Source organism: Balaenoptera ricei, chromosome 8 (genome assembly GCF_028023285.1).
Source record: "Balaenoptera ricei isolate mBalRic1 chromosome 8, mBalRic1.hap2, whole genome shotgun sequence".
NCBI lineage: Eukaryota > Metazoa > Chordata > Mammalia > Artiodactyla > Balaenopteridae > Balaenoptera > Balaenoptera ricei.
In genome coordinates, this window is record NC_082646.1 from 100,039,835 (window position 1) to 100,062,554 (window position 22,720).

The 22,720-nt window shown below is 50.4% G+C and overlaps 1 protein-coding gene across 1 annotated transcript in view; it reads right to left on the reverse strand.

The window, feature by feature from the left end:
- The window catches only part of LRP4 (LDL receptor related protein 4), a 51,475-nt gene that overhangs the window by 24,104 nt on the left and 4,651 nt on the right, over positions 1–22,720 (reverse strand). Inside the window, exons 2-20 of the mRNA XM_059931526.1 lie at positions 14,356–14,502; positions 13,086–13,202; positions 12,528–12,641; positions 12,064–12,180; positions 11,600–11,728; positions 11,244–11,363; positions 10,716–10,841; positions 9,978–10,103; positions 9,654–9,788; positions 9,180–9,305; positions 8,630–8,860; positions 7,607–7,763; positions 5,750–5,967; positions 5,413–5,589; positions 4,549–4,671; positions 2,650–2,858; positions 2,391–2,472; positions 1,503–1,608; positions 537–738 (exon numbers count right to left, since the gene is read on the reverse strand). Coding sequence (XP_059787509.1) covers positions 537–738; positions 1,503–1,608; positions 2,391–2,472; positions 2,650–2,858; positions 4,549–4,671; positions 5,413–5,589; positions 5,750–5,967; positions 7,607–7,763; positions 8,630–8,860; positions 9,180–9,305; positions 9,654–9,788; positions 9,978–10,103; positions 10,716–10,841; positions 11,244–11,363; positions 11,600–11,728; positions 12,064–12,180; positions 12,528–12,641; positions 13,086–13,202; positions 14,356–14,502 — 2,762 coding nt within the window. The remainder of the gene's footprint in view (positions 1–536; positions 739–1,502; positions 1,609–2,390; positions 2,473–2,649; positions 2,859–4,548; positions 4,672–5,412; positions 5,590–5,749; positions 5,968–7,606; positions 7,764–8,629; positions 8,861–9,179; positions 9,306–9,653; positions 9,789–9,977; positions 10,104–10,715; positions 10,842–11,243; positions 11,364–11,599; positions 11,729–12,063; positions 12,181–12,527; positions 12,642–13,085; positions 13,203–14,355; positions 14,503–22,720) is intronic.

Consider the following 22,720-nt stretch of genomic DNA (forward strand, 5'->3'; position numbering starts at 1 on the left):
GCAAAGCACTGAGTAGAATTCCCTGTGCTATACAGTAGGTTCACTTTGCTGTACAGCTGAAACTAACACAACATTGTAAAGCAACTATACTCCAATAAAAATTAATAAAAAATTATCTTCAAAGTTGCTATCAAGAAAAAACAATGTGGCAAAATATTAGTTATTGGTTCTTTTGACTATTCTTACAACTTGTCTGTAGGTTTGAAATTATATCAAAATAAACAATAAAAACAAAGAGAGAGAGAGAGAGAGGTCATGGGCCCAGTATGCAACTGGTGATTAATTAGCATTAGTGGTGATGGTTATTAGGAAAGCACTTATACCCCCAGCCCACAAGCCACATGATCCCTAGTTTCCTTTCATCATCAAGGAGCAGGGACCCCGGGCTCTGGAGCACAGCTGCAGTTTCAGAGAAATAGCAAATGCACCATGCTGGATCACCCCTAGGCTTCCCTGGGTCCTGTTAGCTGCCAGCCAGGAAGCGCCACCCTGGAGGCTGTCAGGGCTGTGGGAGGATGCCTTAGCGCCACCCTTACCTTCCTTTTGCTGCCATCCAGTCCGGCAAATTCAATCGTCTTCATGCCGGCATCAGCCCAGTATAGCCGCTGGGACCCATAGTCAATGGCTAATCCATTAGGCCACGTCAGATTAGAAGAGATGATGACCTGACGACCTGAGGCATCCATGCCAGCTCGTTCAATCTTGGGGCTTGCACCCCAGTCCGTCCAATACATGTACCTGGGCACAGGCAAGGGAGGTCTTACAAGCCTTCCAGTTAATACCAGTGGGGATTCAGGGTTCCTAGGGTTTGAGGGTTTCTGCTTGCTACAGCTACCCCAGCCTCTTGCCTCAGTTCCCAGCCCCCTCCTGGGTTCTGGTCTTGTATCTCACATCCCTATCAAAAAGTACCCGAGGATCTTAAATGTTTCCTTGACTGGATGGGTTAAATAATTACGATATATCAACTTAACAGAATTCTATATAACCATCAAGAAGAAAAAAATAGATCTATATAACCAAATGGAAAGATAGCTAAGATACATAGCCAAGTGAAAACCCAAGTTACAGAAGAGTATGCCACTGTTGTCAAACCAAAACTATCACCTCCACCGCTACATGTATGCGTACACATAGAAGAAAATCTGGAAAAAATACCCTAAACTGTTAACCACGGTTATTTTTGGAGAGTGAGATTATAGGGAATCTTCACTTTCTACAAACTTTTTTTTTTTTTTTAAAAACAATGGATTACTTTGGTAAGCAGACCAAAAAACCAACCAAACAAAAAAAAAAAACAGAAAAAGAAAAAAATTTTTAAACGTAAAAGGTTTCCTTGTCCGTGAAGGAGACAAGAGTTGTCACGATGCTCTGTGGTTTCTACAGCTGCTCTTGCTTCCTTGGTGCGCCCGTAAGATTTAGCCACTCTCTCTAACCTCCAGACTCCCCTCTAGTACTCAGATCTGGGGGTGGGGAGAACTTGTTCCAAAGGGGCTGGTGCTCACCCGCCCATGGGTTCCACCACGATGTCCCGGGGACGATCAAGGTTTTCCCAGATGAGTACTGTTCTCATGCTGCCATCCGTGTTGGCCACTTCAATCCGGTCTGTCCCTACCAAGAAGTAAGAGGCAAAGACATTAACTAGTCTTGGTCATTCATCCTCTTACCTCCCATGCCCAGCACAGAGCATGGCATGCCGTAGATGCTCAAGAAATACTTTGTGATAAATGCGCAACGGATATTTAGTGAATTGAATTTCAAGAAGAAATTCAAGGAAGTGATCAGTTCCATTTCGTAGAAGAGTTAAGCCTTCCTCAACCCAAGCAACCCATTCTGTCCTATAATTTAAGGCAATGCTTCTCAAATTTTAGTGTGCACAAAAACCAGAAGAGCTTGTCAAAGTACAGATTCCTGAACCTAACCCCCAAAGATTCCAATTCAGCAGGTCTGACGTGGGGCCCAAGAATCTGCATTTCTAACAAGTTCCCAGGTAATGCTGACGCTGATATTGCTAGGAACCACACTTTGATAGCTCTGGTTTAAGGCACTCCCCTTACCTCCCACACTTAACTGCCTAATAGAAAATGCCTCTTTTACCAAGACAGCGATGGAAGGAAAACCACGGGGCGTAGGTTCCTTATCTGAAATGATGCAAAGCATTCTCAAGCATCAGCTGCACAGCAGAAGTAGCCGCCACTTGAATGGCAAATGCCAAACCCTCAGATGTGAGCTGCTAACTTCAGCTCTGCAGCAGCCCAACCACTTCTGACCTACCAAGGACTTCAGGTCAAGACAGAAATGGTCTAGGAGGGGCACTGGGCCCTTTATACCCGAGGCCAGGGTTTTAAATAAGAGGATCCCAGAGAGCCAGGCCATAGTTGCCCTCTACATACCTGCATCTGTCCAGTACAGCTTGTTGGTGACCCAATCAATGGCCAGGCCTGCCGGGCTCTCCAAACTGGTATCCACTACCACCTAGGCAGGAAGCAAAGCTGTGTCACCAACTGGACTTACACCCCAGCTCTGGGGCCCAAACTCCACCAATTCACAGGCTGGCAAAGGTAGGGGAAGGAAGCCCTTACCCAGGAGAGGGTGAATTCCATCCCTCAATCTCTGCCCTCCCCGAGGGCCTGGGCCCATGCTGGGCCCTACCTCCTGTCCTGTTCCATCCCACTTGGCCCTGCTGATGGTGTCAGTGCTGACATCTGTCCAGTACACGTGGTCATCCCGGGAGTCCCAGTCAAGGGCCACAGCACTGCGCACGTCAGCCAGTGGGATGACATCGTCGGACAGGTCCTCTGTGTCGAAGCTGATCCGACGGATGTCCATCCTTCGGGCAAAAAGCAGGAACTTGTCAAGACCTGATCAAAGGCCGAAAGGGGTCTTCTTTTAATGCTCTAAATCCAATAACAATGACAGACACAGACGCTCACCTGTGTGACATCTGGTTCAATCACACTTCCTGGGGTCTGGTGCCCTTTGTCCCCTACTCTTCACACCTCAGGCCCCCTTTGAGCATCGGGCAGCCCGTGCTGGCACAATCAGACTTTAAGATCCAATGGAAGTAGACTTGACCAGGGCCCAGAGGTGCATCCTGTTTAAGTGTCTGTCAGCCTCATCTCAGCCTGCCTCTCCTGTTACTTTGCTCAGTCTCCTCTGGTGTACTGGCTAGGTCACTGTCAAGCCCACCCTGCCTCTCTGCCTCCGTGTCCGCTTCAGGACTTCTGCTCCACTCTGTCATCTAGATCCCTTCTTCTCGCTCTCCACGACTTCAGCCAATAATGACTATTTGCAGAGCACTTACTCCTTGCCAGGCACCGAGCTCGGTGCTTTTCTTGCCTTGTTTCCTTTACCCTCATAACAACCCTTTGTGGTTTATGCCATTTTTATTCTCATTCTCTAGATAAGCAATCCTGAGGCTAACAGGGGCCAAGTAACTGGTCCAGGATCCCACAGCTACAAAGCACCGAAGCAGGGACTTGAACTCAGGTCTGACTCCAGAGATGGAGCTCTGGTCACACTTCTATAGAGCTTCTTCCCAGGGGCTCTTCTCCATCCCCTGCCCCTATTCTGGTCTGTCTGAATATTTCCCAGTATACTATTCTGCTTGGGAAGGCACTTCCTGCCTAACTTTATCAGCTGTCTTCTTTTAAGCTCTGGGAAACCTTTAAGGGGAAGTTCCTTGCATCTCATTAAGACAACCGTGGAAAAAGCTGGGCACAAAAGAAGGCAAGGAAATGAGGTTCTCAATCAAAGTGTGTTGAATGACCACTGCCCCTGCTCCTCTGAATAGTTTTCCTAATTTCACTCTCTGGAAAAGACCTAGATCCCAAGAGAAATTTGATTTTAACCAGAGATGAGAGGATCAGTGGGCATACAGCAGTAAATGAGAAGAGCTGTGATGTGTGAGGAATTACCCCAGCCCCTTGCTGGTTGTGCTATACATCTGGATCACTCCTCTCTGGACTATTCTTAAGAAAAAGCACCTGCACCACTGAGCTAGACAAGGCCACCCTCTCAAGGCAATACACCTTCAGGAGCTCAAAGGAAGCCAGAGTAGCAGTTCAGGGAGCCCCCTGGGGATCCCATCATCTTTCACTCACTAGGCTCTTATTTATCCAGGGCTTATGTATACAGAGCACCATCAGAAGTCCTAATCTTACTCTATGGTTTAGGGGCTGAGAGAAAGTCTGTAACACGGTGAGGCTAAAGGTAAAGAGCTAGGAAACCATTCCCCTGCTTTGTAGAAGGGCCTGGAACCCTCTTGCTGCCTACAGACAAAGCATCCTGGGTGAAATGATACACAAGCCTGGCTGCAGGAGTTCATACTTGACTGGGTGGTGTTGCTGAGCCTTCAAGGACTACTGCTGGGCCCTCAGCCCTCAGCTTTGACATTGGAGCCCTCAGCCTCTTACATTCTTCCTCTCCAGGGGCTACCTGAGGAGCCCGGCTCCTCCCCACAACTGGCAATCCCTGAACTCCTATCCCTTGTTCCTTCCACCCACCCTCACAAGGCATGTCCATTGAGGCAGGTGCCCTAGACCCACTTACTCTGGGCACAGGCGTGGCTGCTGATCTTGCGGAAGCCAGTGGGGCAGGCACAGGTGTAGTTCTGTCCACTGGGCAGACACAGGTGGGTGCAGCCTCCGTTGTTGTCCCCACAGCGGTTTTTCCCTGCTCAAAAAGCCCAGAGCAAGAAGGTCAGGTAAGACCAAAGGTTGGGAGAAACGGTCCCAAGGCTAGTGAGTTGTGGTTTAGCAAGGGTGTGAGTTCCCTCAAGGGAGGAGCTACGCCTTATTATTTTTTATATCTGCCCCACCTGTGAGCAGAGTGAATACCTGACACACAGGAAATGTCTGCATGAATTAGATGGGGACAGTGAAATTGAAAGTCTTTCATGGGCTTCCCTGGTGGCGCAGTGGTTAAGAATCCGCCTGCCAATGCAGGGGATACGGGTTCGAGCCCTGGTCTGGGAAGATCCCACATGCCGCGGAGCAGCTAAGCCCGTGCGCCACAACTACTGAGCCCGTGTGCCACAACTACTGAGCCCACGTGCCACAACTACTGAAGCCCACGTTCCTAGAGCCAGTGCTCCACAACAAGAGAAGCTGCCGCAATGAGAAGCCCATGCACCGCAATGAAGAGTGGCCCCCGCTCGCCGCAACTAGAGAAAGCCCGCGTGGCAACGAAGACCCAACGCAGCCAAAAATAAATAAATAAAATAAATAAATTTATTAAAAAAAAAAAAAAGTCTTTCATGAGTCTCAACGTTGTACTACCCTAAATGTCCAGCAGAGGGAGGGATTCACCCACATCAGCGCTAATCTCAAATTTCCCCGCGGGAAACAACGGCAACTGTGACAGGTGCAAGGTTCTCAGAAGCACTGGAGGCCCACCAGGTGGGCGGCTTTTTACCTGCAGGCTGGCGCTGGGGGTGCAAGGTGTGGATGTCCATGGGGAAGTGCAGTTTGTTGCGAATGATCTCCTGGTTCTTGCCGGTAAATTTGTTAGCACTATTGATGCTCTTGGTGTGCCAGTCTGTCCAGTACAGGCTATCTTCAAACACGGTGATGGCAAAGGGATGCGGGAGGCCTGGGGGAAAGTCCAGGAGGACCTCAGTCTAGACATAGCCTGCCTGGTCCCTGGGCCCAGGCCCAGCAACTGTACAAATCTCACCCTCTGCCAAGGCTCCTGGGGGCTGGGACGGGGGAAGTAGGATGAGAGATAAAGGAGAGTGAAGGGAGGGCCTCACCCTGGCTAATGACAGCCTTGCGGTGACTCCCGTCCAGATCGGCCCGCTCGATAACGTGGTGCTTAGCATCAACCCAGTACATACGACGCCCGGCATAATCAATGGTGAGGCCGTTGGGCCAGAAGAGATGGGTATCGGCGATGATGCGGCGTCCAGAGCCATCCATGCTGGAGGCCTCGATGCGGGGGGTGTTGCCCCAGTCTGTCCAGTAAATGGTACTGGGAATAGAAAAAAGGACATGGAGAGGAAGGCAGTAGAGGGTGGGTAAGTACCCAGGATAGTAATCAGGCAGGGGGCTTTCGTTGATTTAACCCAGGTGATTCCAACTGGTAGGAGATACATTCTGTTTGGTCTGCAGAGCATTTTTTCAATATTTGAATTTAAATGTCTCTAGACAGGGCATGTATTCATTTAACAAAAAAATTTTTGGAGTACCTGCTACGAGCAGGGCATATCTATCTCGGGTATTGGGAGTGCAGCAGTGAACAAAACAGATAAAGAGCCTGACCTTGTGGAACTGACAATATACTAGTGTGATACGACTTAGGACAAGCACTTTCTTCTTTGTCACAATGTCTACCACCGCCTTTTGTAATTTCACACACGTGCACGCGTGCGCACACAGACACACGCTGTGTTTCTAAAACAGCTGACCTACAACTGTAGGATCTTAGAGGACACCCCCCTTGACTGACTGCACTTCAATTTTTTTTTTTAATATTTATTCATTTGGCTGTGTGGGGTCTTCGTTGCGGCACACGGGAGGCTTCGTTGTGGTGCTCGTTTGGGCGCATAGGGCTTCTCCCTAGTTGTGGTGTGCAGGTTTTCTCTTCTCTAGTGGTGGCGCACAGGCTCCAGGGCACATGGGCTCCAGAGCGCGTGGGCTCTGTAGTTTGTGGCACGTGGGCTCTCTAGTTGAGGCGCACAAGCTCAGTAGCTGTGGCGCGCAGGCTTGGCTGCCCCGCAGCACGTGGGATCTCAGTTCCCCGACCAGGGATCGAACGTGCGTCCCCTGCATTGGAAGGCGGATTCTTTGCCACTGGACCACCAGGGAAGTCCCTGCATTTAATTTTCAAAAGCCAGAGGCTAAGAACTTCCACTTCAGGAGACCTTTCTTCTAATAATAATATTATTAATTTTTATTTTATTTTATTTTTAAAGTAATGCCAGCTTCTTGCCATTCAACTTTGCCAGGTTTTTTTTTTAATTTATTTTATTCTGATTTATTTATTTTTATTTTATTTTTGGTTGTGCCGGGTCTTAGTTGCGGCTCGCCAGCTCCTTTAGTTGCAGCACATGCGCTTTTTTTTTAGTTGCAGCCGGTGGGCTCCTTAGTTGTGGCAGGCAAACTCTTAGTTGAGGCATGCATGTGGGATCTAGTTCCCTGACCAGGGATGGAACCCGTGTCCCCTGCATTGAGAGGCGGATTCTTAACCACTGCGACACCAGGGAAGTCCCTATTAATTTTTATTAATTAGCTCAACCCTATGAACTAATAACAAAAATACTAAACATCTACCACTTATGTAATGTGTGTTATGCCATTTAAAATGCATCATCTCATTTAAGCTCTAATCTTCACACAGCTGTGAGGTAGGTATATTTTTTGATCACCAGTTTAGAAATGAGTAAAATGGAGGCATAGAGAGATTCATTAGCCCAAGGCCATACAGCCAATTACTGAAGAGCTGTAAATCCAGGTGTGTCTGAGTGCACAGCCAAGGCTATTAACGTCACACTGTGAGGATGCCCGCCCCCCACCCCACCCCCTACCAATAAAGTCTGGCCCAGGTGGCGGGGGAACTGTCCCTGGAGGTTGCATGAGGAACCTGGGAGCTTGAGCCACAGCTCACTCACCCCTCCATGGGGTGCAAGGCAATGGCCCTGGGCTTCTCAAGGTTCTGCCACAGCAGCACCTTCCGGTGGGCCCCGTCCAGGTTAGCCACCTCAATCCTTGATGTCCCCGAGTCGGTCCAGTAGAGTTTGTCATGGACCCAATCCACAGCCAGGCCCCCTGGTGGAAAGAGGCCATGGAAAATAGTCAGGGGTTCAGCCCAGGATCCTCTGTGCCATAGAAACAAGGGCAGCTCTTACACGAAGCCGTTTCTTGGGCCAGATACTCTTCTAACCATGTTACACACACTAACTCATTTAATCATCACAACAACTGTGTGAGCTAGGTACTATAATCCCCGTGAAGGTGAAGATACTGAGGCACAGAGAAGTCAAGTAACTGTCCAAAGTCATGCATTTCCTCCTCGCAGCCAATCACATTCCACTTCACGAATCCTGGCTCCCTGACCCACACCCAGGGTCCCCGACTGCACTGGCCCAGGGGTTTACAAATTGTGGCTCAGGGGTTCACAGAGGAACATCAGAAGTTCCATAAGCATTTGAGTCAAAAATGCTCAATACCAAATTCTAACCCACTTCCCTTGCTTGTAGAATGGCCTGAGATTGCAAAGTGAGCTACTGTTTTTCTAATCTGCAAACATTTGGATAGATTTATCTGGGTTGATCGGAATATTCCTAATACTAAGCAATCAAAACAGAAGTCAGAATTAAATTGGATGCAAGGCTGATAGAGAATTTTAACAGTCATCCACAAATCTCTGATTTCAGATGGTTACATTCATCAAAACGGTCTCATTACTCTCGCTGATTGAGCTCATGTTTGCTTTACAACCAGCAAATGTTATAAACCTGAACCTATAAAATGAATGTAGACTAATGAATGTTTTCCATATTAGAGTTCCATCCAAGATTTCACTGCGAGAAGATGTTCCGCTGCCTAAGGTTTGTAGCCACTCGCCTGTTCCTTCCTCGATGGCTCTGCATGTGGTGTGGCCCTGCCCCTCCCCACGGGGCCTCGTTCCCTACCTGGGCTCTCGAGCCCTGTAGACACAACCTCTTCCACATTGCTGCCATTGAGGTTGGCGCGGAGGATCCGGTCCAGGGTGACATCGGACCAGAAGACAAGCTCACGCCGGTGGTGGAAGTCGAGGGCGATGGCGTTCTCCAGGTTGTTGAGCAGCAGTGTGTACTCAGAGCGGTGCGGCAGCACCTGCCGGATGTCGATGCGGTTGGCGAACAGTAGCACCGGCTCCGGCCCTGGGACGTGGCATAGAAATAGGGCCCCCGCCGGGCTCCAGAGCTGCCCCTGGCAACCACCAGCGTGCACCCCCAGCTCCAGGGGGCCCCTAGCCCGCTAGGGCACGTCCCAAGCTGTTAGCATCAGCGCTAGAAGGGTGGGAGCCTGCAAAGTACACATCCCACCCCAGCGGGGTTTTGCTTGGGGCTCAGGATGCAATTCATAGCTCCATTTTACTGCGATGGAAACAGCTAACTTTCGGCAAATCTCCAAGCACCGGAGCACCTGGCTGCCAGGCTCAGTCCTCTGCCCACCCAGCCAAACGCCAACACCCCTTACCCAGAGCCTTGCAGCTGCGCCGGTCAGGCCGGAGTTCGTAGCCTGCTTCGCACCAGCACTGGAAAGCCCCCTCGCTGTTGGTGCAGCCCTGGCTACAGTACCCCTCCTCGGCACATTCATTCACATCTGTGAGGACGGAACGTGGTCAGGAGATCTCTGTTCTGCCATCCTCCCACCCCAACTGCCCAGTTGACGAGCTGCTTCCCTGCCCACATACCCATCTACTTTCCAGGCCTAGTGGGAAGACTATATAACAAGTGGTCAAGGGCTTCGAGTTCACTCCGAGCTGGGCTGGAATCCCAACTCTGCTAACTCACCTCTCTGAGCTTCCGTTCCCCCACCTTTGAAATGGGAGGGATAACAATCCCTACCTCCAGGGCTATTGTGATCATGATATGAGGTTACGCCCATCAAATGCCTGACCCATCGGAAACACAGCTGCCTGGCCCTGCTCCCACCCAGGCCCCAGCTCACCCTGGCACGTGCGTCCGTCCTCGATGAGCCGGTAGCCTGTGTGGCAGGTACACTGCACTGCCCCTCGCACCGTCTGGCACTTCTGGGTGCAGCCACCGTTGTTAACATTGCAGTTCTCCTCACCCGTCCGGGGCCCTGTGCCAGCCAAGCCAGAGATGGGAGTTGAGCCCAGAATCCTCCCCCAGACAGCCAACTTGGCATTCCACCTGGACCACGAAGAACAGCTCCTGAGGCTGCAAGAGTCACTGGGGAGGCTTCTCTTTGAAGCGTATGGGCGGGGCTCAGCCACAAACCACGGGTGGGCGCGCCCGGGGGGACACTCACGGCAGCTCTGCTGTGGGCTTTCGTCGCTGCTGTCCCCACAGTCATTGACCCCATTGCACAGCTTCCTCTGCCCGATGCAGCGCCCATTCCAACACAGGAACTGGTCCGAGGCACAGTGGGGGCTTCCTGGAGAGGGAAGGAGGAAAATGAGGAGGGAGGGAGACCCAGGTCACATGAGGGCAGGGCTTGGGTCAACAAAAGGATGGGAGCCTGTCATTTTCTAGGGTGAGCTGGAGACAGATGAGACTCAAGGTGGGAGGGTCGGGGTCCAAGGCAGGAAACAGCTCAGACAGGGCTGGCTGAATGTCTGCATGTGTTTTCTCCCCAGGACACCGCAGCGGGATGGTGAGGGGTGTGGGACAGAATGAGAGAGCACATCCATGTGTCCGGCACCGGTGTGGCTAGGGGAGGGGGCATGGGGGCTGTCAGCCAGAGAGCAGTCCTTGCTTACGAGGCCAGAGCACCAGGCAGCGGCCATGTGTGATTTAGAATGTGAGAGGCCATTGAAACTCCCAGCCCTGATACTGTGTTCCAGGCCATGAGGCTGCAGGTCAACAGATGCACCTGGATTTGACACTGGTAACAGAGAAGAGCAGGAAAAATCCAGGCCATGGGCAAGATCTGACTAAAGCATCACCTTGGCCCAACTGGAAAGGCAGCAGTAACACCCGCTTCCCACCCCTATCCTCCAACCCACCTATGGGTTAACGGGCCTGGGGTACCCCTGGGAGACTCTACCTGTGTTCTCACAGTTCTCTTCATCGCTGTTGTCCGCACAGTCGTCCTCCCCATCACAACGCCAGGACAGACGGACGCAGCGGCCTGACCGACAGCGGAACTGTTCCGCCGTACATATTGAGGTGGCTGGGCAAAGCAAAGGTCTAATGAAAGCCTGGCCCCACTTCAGCCCGAAGCACCACCCTGCCACCCCAAAATGCACTTTATGCCAGCACCCACGCCACTCTTCTTGACACCAGTGTCACAGCTGGTCTATACGGCATCTCTGTGGGAATTGGAAAAAGGTGCCTTTTCCTCAAGACACTTTACTGCCATCTGCTGGAAAACTGCCATGATGACTATATAAATCTATAGAATTATGGAAGATATGTCTACTGTGGGACTGGCATCCTTTGCACCTAGCACCTCTGGGCCATGCCCAACCTACACGACTGCACATGGTGGTCCTGTCCTAACTGTCTTCAAGCTTCACCGGTGGTGGCCTCTCTCTACTTCCAGCCCGGACCGTTGGCACCGCCCCCCACTCACTGCAGTTGCGCTCATCAGACTGGTCATCACAGTCCGCGTCGCCATCACAGCGCCAGCCTGCGTTTATGCACAGGCCACTGTCACACATGAACTCCCCAGAGCGGCAGGGCTGGTGGGAGGCTGCGGAAACACGATAGGCTTCTGTCTCTAGCTAGTCCCTGCACCCAGTGTCCCATGGCAGACCAGAAAGCCCCAGCCCCAGCCCCCAGGCTCTTCCATCTTTGCTCAGTAGGGACCAGGGAATCCAAAAGCTTGTCCCCTGAGCTCCTGACCCAGGCGGCACCTGTGCCTTGCTACCCCAGGAGTTCCTCCCAGCCTGGCCTCCCCTCCCCCACCCAGCTGGCCAGAGCACTCACAGCAGTCAGACTCGTCCGACCAGTCTCCGCAGTCATCATCGCCATCGCAGTGGTAGATATCGAGGATGCAGCGGCCGTAGGCACACTGGAATTCCTCCAGGTTGCAGGGGGGCACTGGTACTGCCGAGGCTGGAAGGAGGGCAGGGGCGGGGAGGGGAATACACTCAGTCCTGGACAGAGGAGAGGGGCCCTGACTCCTCAAAGGAGCAAGATGCTCAGATAAAGAAACCAGCTTTCATTTGGGATGGCCCTTATAGACTCCCATATTCTGGTGGACCAAAGGGAGACCTCCCTTCCCACCTGGGGAACCTGTTCCCTCCCTGGCTCAACCTAGGAGGAGCCGCTTCTTAAGAACCCACCCTCCTTGCCCACTGTTCATGCACTCCTCAGCCTGGCCCTCAGCCCATGGGATGGAGCTCTCTGCCTCATCCCAGCCCAAGAGCCTGAGTTCTGGGGCCACTCACGACAGCTCTCCTCGTCAGAGCCATCTTTGCAGTCGGTGTCACCATCGCAGTACCAGTGCTCAGCGATACAGCTTCCATCACTGCAGCGGAATTCCTTGTCGGAGCACTTGCGCATGTCTGGGGGGACGCAATGGGACAGCAATCCTGCAGGAGCCCCACCGGCAACCCTCCTGCAATCCTCCCTGACTCCCATCTTCACTGCCCCTGGGAGTCTGACCCAGGCCCTGCAAGACACCACAGATTCGGGGCAGACTCCCGAGGGGAAAGCCGCAGCCCTGGAGAGATTGGGCCTCAGGCTCCTATTCTGTGGTTCCTGGGGCGTCTGGCTGCTCTGCCCCTCCTGCTCTCCTCCAGGCACCGGGGCGGTTCAAGGTTCGGGCAGTGCCAGAGCCCCTGCTGCTCTTTCCCCCCGTGGCCATGCCATCCACCAGCCACCCCGCCTGCCTCCCCGGAGCACCGCTCACCACACTGCTCATCGCTGTTGTCACCACAGTCATTGTCACCGTCGCAGTGCCACAGGCTCCGGATGCAGTAGCCGTTCTGGCAGGGGAACTCGTCTTCCTCACACTCCCGCGGGGCTGTGGGCACAGAGCGGTCAGGCCGCTACAGGCAGTGGGGTCAGCGCCTGGGAGCCCAGCAGAAAGCCTTGCAGAGCAGAGCAGCCAAAGCAGCTCTGATGCTTCCTAAGGGAGCCTAGGAGGTGGCTGTCTCCGGGGGCTTATCTGACCAAGAGAAGAGGTGGGAGGACAAGAGCCAAAGACCACGGGCTGGAGCATCATTTTCTTTTTCTTTCTCTCTTTTTTTTTTAAGTCTTATTGAATTTGTTACAATACTGCTTCTGTTTTATGTTTTGGTTTTTTGGCCGCGAGGCATGTGGGATCTTAGCTCTCCCACCAGGGATTGAACCTGTACCCCCTGCATTGGAAGGCCAAGTATCTACTTCTGGACTGCCAGGGAAGTCCCTGGGGCATCATTCTCTGATTGAAAATTGATGGAACCTGCCCAGCCCCGCCAGCACTCACGACAGTCCTGCTCATCCGAGTCGTCCTCACAGTCGTTGTCTCCGTCGCACACCCAGGAGCGGCGGATGCACTTGCCATTGTCACAGTGGAAGTCAAGAGGGGAGCAGGTGGGGAGCACTGAGTCCCGGCAAAAGAAGGGAAACGAGTGTCAGTCTGGTGCACTTACTCAGGCAGGCTCAACCGGGCCAGAAATCCTTTCCTGACTCCCTGTCTGAATTACAGTCCTTCCTCACAGACTCCTACGCCTGCCCCCAGCGGATGGAGAACCAAGCAGAAACAGCAGTTAAGAAGCCAGAGTTTTCTCAGGGAGTGGTGGTCAGGGATTCAGAAGGCAGAAGAGCCCAAGGAGCTCAAAACCACTAGGAAAGCAGTTAAGGAAAACATGAAAGGACAAACAAAAGTATTTTTCCCCATTTCCTCTTATTAAGTGATGATTGACACACCTGGGCTCAATTTCAAGTTCGAGAACTCATCACTTATCACACAAGCCAGTTACCCTCTCTGAGCTACAGGTTCTTTGACTGTACAATGGGGATAATTATTATTGACTCAGCGAGGTCTTTTGAGACCTCAAAAGTGCTACATGAAAGTGAGCCATTTACCATCATCACAATTAGCTAAACTGGTTAGGGTTAATAAGGTCCAGGTTGTAGCTTCACTCTTATGAGACTAATTAGCCTCCCTCAGATATAGGTGCTGCAGGGTGGAGACTGCACCCCTGAATCCAGACAAGTAACTGGCTCAGGAGTAATATTACTACATATCCAAGACAGGATACCCTAGCCTGTTGTGCATGTTACTACACTAGGGGAAAGGGGAGATTTAATGAGAATATGTGATTTCTTACAAAGTTTATGTTATTTGAAAAGGTGTGATTACACAGAATACCAACATAAGAAACACAGAAATACTCGGCATCCACGTATAGTATGCACATTTTAAAATGCACAGATATGCAATACAGGTATACATATTCACATAAATACAGAGAGATCTATTTAATTAAAGAGACCACCTGTAACTTCAAATGTTTTCTCCTGTACTTGTTTCAGTTTGTTTTATTGGCCACACGTGCATGGAAATATGGGCAATACGGGAGGGCTGAAGCCATATATACTGTGAAGAAACCACCCATCTGTTAATATCTGTCACCCTCGAGAGAGTCCAACTCTGAGTCTGACACAGCTGATGCACAGAACACACCATCACACCTGTCCTTGCTCCCTCACACCTTCTACCACTTCCCATCGTCCCGTGGGGAGGTTCTTACTACATCCGTCCTCATCGCTGTGGTCTCCGCAGTCGTTGTCTCCATCACATTGCCACTGGGCGGGGATGCAGGTACACTCGCCGAGGGCACTGACCGCACACGTGAAGTGGCTCCGACCACAAGCACACTCGGGGCTGCTGGCTAGGCCTGGGCAGAGGGAAGAGGAACCAGTGAGGGCTCAGCTCCCACCCAACCAAAGCCCATTCTAGGGGGGCAAGGTAGAGGAGCCAAGTCTAGGAGCACCGTCACCCAGGAGGCCACAGTGATGCTGCAGGGAGGTGTGGACCATGGAATCGTGCCTTCCTCCTCCTCCAAGGCACAAATGGTCAAGAAGATACCCTCTGACTTTGGGCTCACAAACAGTCCAGTATCCCCTCTATGACAGGGTTTTTTTGCACACTCCCCACCAAAGGCCCAGGGACAAATGATGCCACCTAGAGGGCTGGTGGTCTTGAGGAAGGGGAGCTGGGGACAGCATGGGCGATGTAGAAAGGTTTCCATATCCTTCCCTCCAAAACTAGGTGGAGTTATGGATGCTTTTGCCTCTACCCAGGACCAGGACATTGGTCAGGGAGAACAAGAAATAAGAGGGGAATTAAAATGCTGGAGCCCCTTTAGGGATAAGAAATCACACGAGGGAGCAGGGAGAAGCAGGCCCTGCTGTGAGTCCCCGAGTCAGAACTCGCTTTAAGGAGGGTGACCAGGAGAAGCAGGACCGGGAACCCAGGCTGCCTCAGGGCAGGGCGACTGGGACCAGTCAGGGCCTTCCGGTCTGCGGGACCGGCCACAGCCTGGAGGAAGGATGGCAGAAGCAGCCCCTCCCGCAGCCTCCGCAGCACGCTGCTGGGCTTCCCTATTGAGCATCCAGCTATCTGCCTGGCCAAGTCCCATGACCGGCTGCTGTGCCCCCTCCCCAGCGTGCCCAGCAGGATGCCCTGGGATGGCGTGTGAATGGCTCGGTGCCCCCGCTCCAGCCTCAGCTGGAACAAAGGGTTCTGCCAGGGTCACTCTCCCCCCTCCCAGCATTCATCTAACCCGCTGGGCTGCTGCAGCTGGGAAAGAAGGGGGTCACCTCTCCCTTGCTCATCTCCTCCCCTTGCTTTCTTCTCCCTTTCCTCCCCTCAGCTGGGCCCTGCCCTCAGCCTGGGCTGGAACGGGGAAGGAGTCAGCTCCCGTATTGCCATCCCGCTTCCTTTCCTATTTACAGGGCCCAGCTTCTCTCTCGGCTCATCTCCTTGACTACATCCTCACCTTGCATTATATTACTCGGGCCAGCTTAGGGTTTAGGGCCCAGAATGAAAGGGTGGACTGTTATTCCCACCAAAAGCAACGGGGGAGCCCTAGACCCCTCCGTCTCCACTTCACCCCAAGGATAAGTGTAAGCATAAAGCAGGGGCCGGTCCCTAACCTGCAAATGGATGGGAGGGACGGCCAACCTTTGGGATCTGTGAACCCCTGAAACTACAGGCAAAGTGTACATTTCTGGAGTGAAGGACCACAGCTTTCACCCAATCTTCAACTGAGGCCTTGCCCTCCCCTTCCGCATGCAAAGGGAATCAGCTGCCCTAGAAAAGATGCAGGATTTCCTGCAGAAGCCACGGGAATCCATCTGAAAGGAGCAGCATCTCCATACCTCATAGGAAGGCCCTACTCCAAGCCCAGCACTCCTGTCTCTCCAGATCTCTCTGCAAGTACAGGACAGAGGATTCTTCCCAGGGAAGCACTGAAGACCCAGCCCCATCCTCTTGGGCCTGTTCTGAGAGCACTGAGAAGGGATGAGGGCTTTTTTCACTCAGACCCTGGGCACCAGAGCCTGAGGAACTTTTGTAAGTTTGACCAGCTCATCACAGCTAAAGGCGCTGCTTTAGGGAACTCTGGCTGGGATGAAAGAGCAATGACTAAGTATTCCAGAGGACTCCATGCCATGGGGCTCACCACCAAGACGCTGATCTCTTTCACGGGGAAGAATGGTGAAGAGGAAGAATAAGGCTAAGAATAATGCTAAAAATCATCCCAATGAGGGATGATTTTTCTCCTTCATTGAAGACTGGCCTCAGTTGAAGATTGGGGGGCATTTGGCAATGCATGATGACATTTTTGGTTGTGACTGGTGGTACTGGCAGCATCTAGAGGATAAAGGCCACAGATGCTGCTAAATATCCTACAATGTACGGGACAGGCACCCACAACAAAGAAGTTATCCAGCCTAAAATGTCAATGGAGGTTGAGAAATGCTGCTAGCCACGCACAGCAGGGAGCGGGGCCGCACCAAGGAGGAGATCAGGGTAAGGGGGTGACAAGAATGGAGAGGAAGAAGGGGCACTGGGGGGAGAGGAGGAGGAAACACTGGACCTGGAGCGGACAGAGCTGGGTCCCACTGACCAGCTGTGCCACCTTGTACGAATCCCGTAGCCCCTTAGCCTGTTTCCTTGTGTGTAAAAAAAGCCACAAGGGCTGGACATGAAGATAAATGTGAAAGAGGCTAACCTCCTGCCTGGGAACACCAAGGATGCTCCACAAATGCATGCTGGGGGTGTGCGGGCATGAGGATTTGGGGGCTAGCTCTTTCTGAAAGGCCTTGATTTTAAGAACCTGAGTACCAGGAGCAGGAGGTCAAGGACAGCAGCATTTTAGGCTGCATGCAAGTCAAAAGGAATCCAGAAGGTAAAAGAGGAGCCTTCAGGGTTTTTTTTAGCCTCCCCCTGCCCCACTTTTGGCTGAGTGATAGCAGAAGTCCTGAGTTTCCCCTGCAGACTTCAGGAACAAAGCATTCCATCCAGTGGGCATCAAGTTAGTTGCTGAAGAGTCACGACTTCCTGCATGTCAGAGCAACATCTGAAGGTCAGGCAGCCGGCGACAGGCAAACTCTTGGCTTGGGTGTTCATACAGTAAACAGACACATTATACTCCAAACCCCAGCCTTTCTGGACAACTGCTGCCCCTCTGGGACCCTGGGAGGTGGAATTCTGCCTTTTCACTCAAGTCCTGGCTGTGATCATAAAGGACAGCTTTTAACCCTTTTTAACTAAAAGAATGGTGAGTGAAGAAAGGATACAAATGACTGCGGGTGGCAAAACGCGGTCTTCATTTTAAGAAGTGTTCGGTTAGAACACTCAGCTGTGCTTCTGGCCTTGAAAGCTATTTGCCAGCTGCACTGCAAGCTACAGTGGCCTCAAAGGGCATGGAACCTTCAACCTAATGCAATCAACATGGAAAAGACCTCCTTCCAAAGTGTTCACTATCCCTGATCATCAAGTTATCCAGCTTTTAGGATACATGGTAATGTGCTCAGAGGGCCTTCCTGGGAGGTTAACCAAAATCTCAGCCATCTGACCACCTTCTCACTGCTTTCTTCAGAAGGAAAGCAGGGAAACGCCCATCTGCTTACACTACCAGACACAGTGTAATATGTGAGAGAACACAGATTCTTGAGTCAGAGAGGCTGGAGTTCAAGTCCTGGTTCTACACTAACTCTACAACTTTGAGCAAGTTAGTTAATGCCTCTGAGTCTCAGTTTCCTCATCCATAAAATGGGAATAACAACAGTTCTACTGCAAAGGGTTTTGTAAAGATTAAATTAAATAATCCATGTAGACTGCTTAGCGCAGGGCTGGCACACAGCAAAAGCTTCATAAAAATACAGCCATCATTTACTGAGTACTTACCATGTGCCCTCCAAATACTTTTCTAAGTGCTTTTCTTATGCCACATCATTGAATGCTCTCAACAACCCTGGGAAGTGGCACTGTTATTATTATCACCACCTTACAGTTGAGGACACTGAGACACAGGGAGGGGAAGTCTGTTGACAGGTCACACAGATACTAAGGGTTGGAGTCAGCATTCACACACAGGCAGGTCAATTCCAGATCCTCTGCTCTTAATCTCTTCATGAATACTGCCTCTTAATAAGTGGTATTGCTATCATGAGAATTTCCAATACCCTGAGATCAAAACAGGGGATTTATAATACTGGGATTTTTGGGTCCTTCTTTCTGCATTCTGGATTGGCAAATGTGCAGTGAGTTTATGGATCTCAAGCAGTGACCTCTCCTTCTGGCTACTGCTGAGGCTAAGGACCAATTTCCCTTGCCCTAAGGTAAAGTAGTGAAGCAAGGAGAGTATGGAACCCTAGTCCTTTGAAAGAGTGCCTCAGTACTGTGTTGGTCCAGAAAAGGGCAGGGCTTTAGACAACAAATGATTATGTTTTGCAGTTTTTCTTGACAGTTTGCAAGCTACTTCTGCATACACACTTGCATTCTCATTTAATCATTACAGTACTACCCATTTAATTGGTAAGATCACCTACTTTGGCCAAGGTCATGGGGTGAGTAGGAGAGCCAGGATGGCAGCCCCATTTGGACCCTTAGACCAATATTCTTCTCTTAATATGATCTCAGAATCTGGACTTTCCATAAAGATTCCCACTGATGCACACTCAAGTTAGAGAGGCACTGCTGGGAATTCCCTGGCTGTCCTGTGGTTAGGACTCTGTGCTCTCACTGCCGAGGGCCCGGATTCGATCCCTGGTCAGGGAACCAAAATCCCGCAAGCCACGAGGCACAGGCAAAAAAAAAAAAAAAAAAAAAAAGAGAGGCACTGCTCCCGACTACCCCATAGAAAGCTCAGCTCAAGGTGGACCACACCTGTCACTTGGAGGCCCAAGGTGTACAGTGACTATACACAGCTACAGAGCAGCTTTTTCAAGTTGAACCAGAAATGAGAAGGCTTAAGGGGTGTTCTGTGAGTGTTGGGATATGACAGCTACCCCAACGTGGAAGGGATTACAATGGGGAAGGGAGGAATCATCACTCATATAAGTGAAGGATGTTTTTTTTCACAACATACCAAAGCTCTCTTCTCTTCTCCTAACAACTGGCAGCAACGGTGAAGATATAAACCTTATTTAATGAGGATAAGGTATTTGGAATGACTCTGAACTACATCCAGGCCAATCAAGGGACCAATCCACTGATTTCAGCTCCTTGGGCAGCTTACTCAGTAAGCGTCTCTCACTGAAAGGGAAGCCCATGCAGCGAGACAAGACTGACATAACTGAAAGGGGTGGCAGCCAAAAGCCACATGGAAATGGATCTAGTCTCACCCAAGAGATACCTGCAGTCTGGAGAGACTCGGGTAGCTATACAGCCACTGTTTGAGAGGACAGAGCTTGCACAGAAAACATTGGCACCAATACCAAACAAGGTAAATGGCTCGCAGTAGAAGGAGGCCAGGACATGAACCCTTTCCTGATGCTGCCCCACCTGGACCCACAAAGCCTCAGCTGAATTGAAAGCCCCTGCTGTGTGCCCCAGAGGCCCTTGGTATCTCCTCTTACGGTAGCATTTAGCCCACTGTGGGACCATTGTTCACTTACTAGACCAGAAGCCTCGCGATGGTTGGAACTGTATGATATAGAGCTTTGTATTTGTATTCAGTGCACAGTTCAATGATTGGTATGTAGTGATGATCAATACAAGTTTGTAAAATGAATGAATGACACATTCCATTAGAATCTTATAACAGTTGGGAGTCATAGGAAAAGAGAAGCCCAGAATATGAAAAATGAAAGTGGTTATTTCCTACCTACCCTATAATCAAGAAAACAGGAATCTTCTTTTTAAGGTGGCTTCCTAGTTCTATCCAGCTTAAGTTCACTCCTTTCTCCAACAAGAGTTCCTTTCACTGGCTGTATTATCAAGCTGTGATACTGACATGCCGTGACTCTCCTTATTTCTGTCCCTAGATCCCTAGAGGCCAGTCTTACCTGGTTTGAACATCTATCTGATAAAGTCTTCTCCTAGTGGGCCCTCTCAAAAGTGATATCATAAGACACATGATTATTGGTCCCAACAAGGTCAGCCTTCTCTTGCCAGTTTTAAACACAGAAAAGAAGTCCTTAATGGTCAGCTTCCAAAGTTATGAGGCAGAAGAGCATAATGTTAAGAACATGGAAACAAAACTAAGCTAATTCCTGGCCATCGGACCACGTATAATCTCTTTATACCTTAGTTTTTCATCTGGAAAATTGGGATAATAAGAGCCCCTACCTCCCATGGATGTTATGAGAATTGAATTACTTAATTCATAAAAAGCCCTTAGCATAATGCCTGGCATATACTAAGCTCTTGATAAATGGTAGCACCTACTATTGCTATTATAGAATTTGACTCACCCAGACTGTCTTATCCATCCACCCCATGATTAAGCCTTAATATTTCAGGGCTTGAGATGTCTAAAAATCCAACTGTGCGCCAAGCTGCAGTGCTGTTCCCATGGGTTAAGTTGGTGGCATGAGTGACCACAGGAAGAGGTGGGAGAGAGTCTTGTGGCAAGAGTCCTGCTTTACTGCCCTTCTCTGGGGGAGCTTGAAGTACATGGTATCCTTTACTCTTACCTAATTTATCATCAACCAATTCCTAGGAGGCAAATATAGAAAAGAGCATTTAGAACCTAAATTACAGAGCAATTTAGAAATGGATTAGTTTCCTTTTTTGTGAATCGGGGGTAATAACAGTACCTATTTCATAAGGTTGCTGGGAGGTTTAAATGAAATAATACATATAAAGTAGCTATTATACATAATACATAAGCAGCTATTATTTTTGTTGTTGTTGTTGTCATTAACTCCATCATCTTCATCTGTGACCTCTCTCTCAACCCAGTAATGTAGCTGCGTCGCCATACAGGCTTCTTACCCTGCTTAGAAGCTTAGTCAACAGTTTCACAAATCCAACAGGGATTGAATGTGGCTCTGCTCTCTGAGGGGCTGCTCAAAGTACTGCTTTCCTCTCCCCTTACATCTCAAAACCCAAGGTCCACAGAGTAACACGTGGCTTCAGGGAGCAACAAACCATATCTCCCCTTCTGGGAGCTTTTTTAAGCCTCACTCCATCAAAAAGCACCTGAAAGGTAATTCTTTATGCATTGGGATTCCCTGAGAAGATGAAGACTGAAAACACAGAGGAGAGGGCAATCTAAGATAAAATACAGACAGTCCCGACCAAGACCTTCTGGTATAGCTTAGATACAAAAGATTCTATTCTAAGAGGTAGTATGGATTAGAGAGTTAACAGCTTAGGCTCTGGGTTCAAATCCTAGGTCAGTTACTCACTAGCTGTGTGACAGCAAATGGCCTAAGCCTTAGTTTCCCATCTGTAAGACAGGAATCTAACAGAATCTACCTTATAAGGATACGGTGAGGAGTAAATGTGATAAAACACGCTAACACTTTGAGTGCCAGCAATACAGCAAAAGATTCACAAATGTTAAATGCCCCAGAAATACATTTGTAATTTTTAGACCACATGTTCCCAGCTTGTTGGGCAAAAATGGTCACCAGAGATCACTCCCAGAGGAGCAGAAATTCTCATTTGGGGGAAGTATATTTTAAAGTCATTCACTTTTACTGCTTCTCTGAACCTGTGGTTGAAATTGCTCGTTTAAACTGCCAGTGAGTGTGGCAGGGGAGTGGAAAAAGGAGGGAACTCCCCTTTCTTATTTGCTAGGCTTATGGATATTAGAACCTGGCATCTGTATTTGGTTTCCAGAAGGCTGTAGTCCCCAACAGAGAAACTATCTCTTGTCCTCATCCATGCCACGGTGACAGTCGGGTTCCCAAGGCTGGGGCCAACGAAGGGAACATTTGGAGCATTTCCCCCCCACCCCTGCCCTGCAGGCCAGGCAGGAAGTGGAGCTGCTGAGCAAGGAGAGAATCGCTGGAGGTGCTTCCAACCTCAAAGCTTCTTTATTTCACGTGCTGATCAGGTGTTTCTCCCAATACCCTAATCTGTACCTGCCTGGCCCTACACCCAGATGGGACAGGGGGAGGGACCCTCTCCTCCAAAAAGGTGCTGCCTGGAGCCAGGAGCTTCCCGGCCCCAGAAAACCTCCGGTGATAAATTATGCAGCAGCACCTTTGTGCTGCCTCTCAGCCAGATGGGAGGTTTGCTCCCAGTCTTTTGTTTCCGGCTTTGCTCGCAACTCCGATCCTCCCTGGCTCAGCACAGAGGTGAGGGGGGAGCTCCTGTAGGCCATGTCCGGGCTTGCAGCGAGTCCCGAGTCCTGGGCAAGGCTTTTCCCAGCTGGGGCTCAGGCAGCGCCCTTCCCCTTCTCACTCTAACCTGAATGGGCAGGGGAGCAGAGCATTAGGGAAGGTTGCAGGCAATCCACTCAGCTGTGAGCAAGGATGGGAATGCCTACGTGCCGTGAAAGAATAAAGTTTGCTCAGAAGGGCGTAAGAGGTGCCCAAGGGCACCAAGGATGTTTGCTTCTTGCTAAATCGAAAATGCAGAACAGAAAATGGAGTCAAACGACAGCCAGGAAAGCTAGAGAATCAGCTCTTTTGAACGGCTGCTCTTGGTTA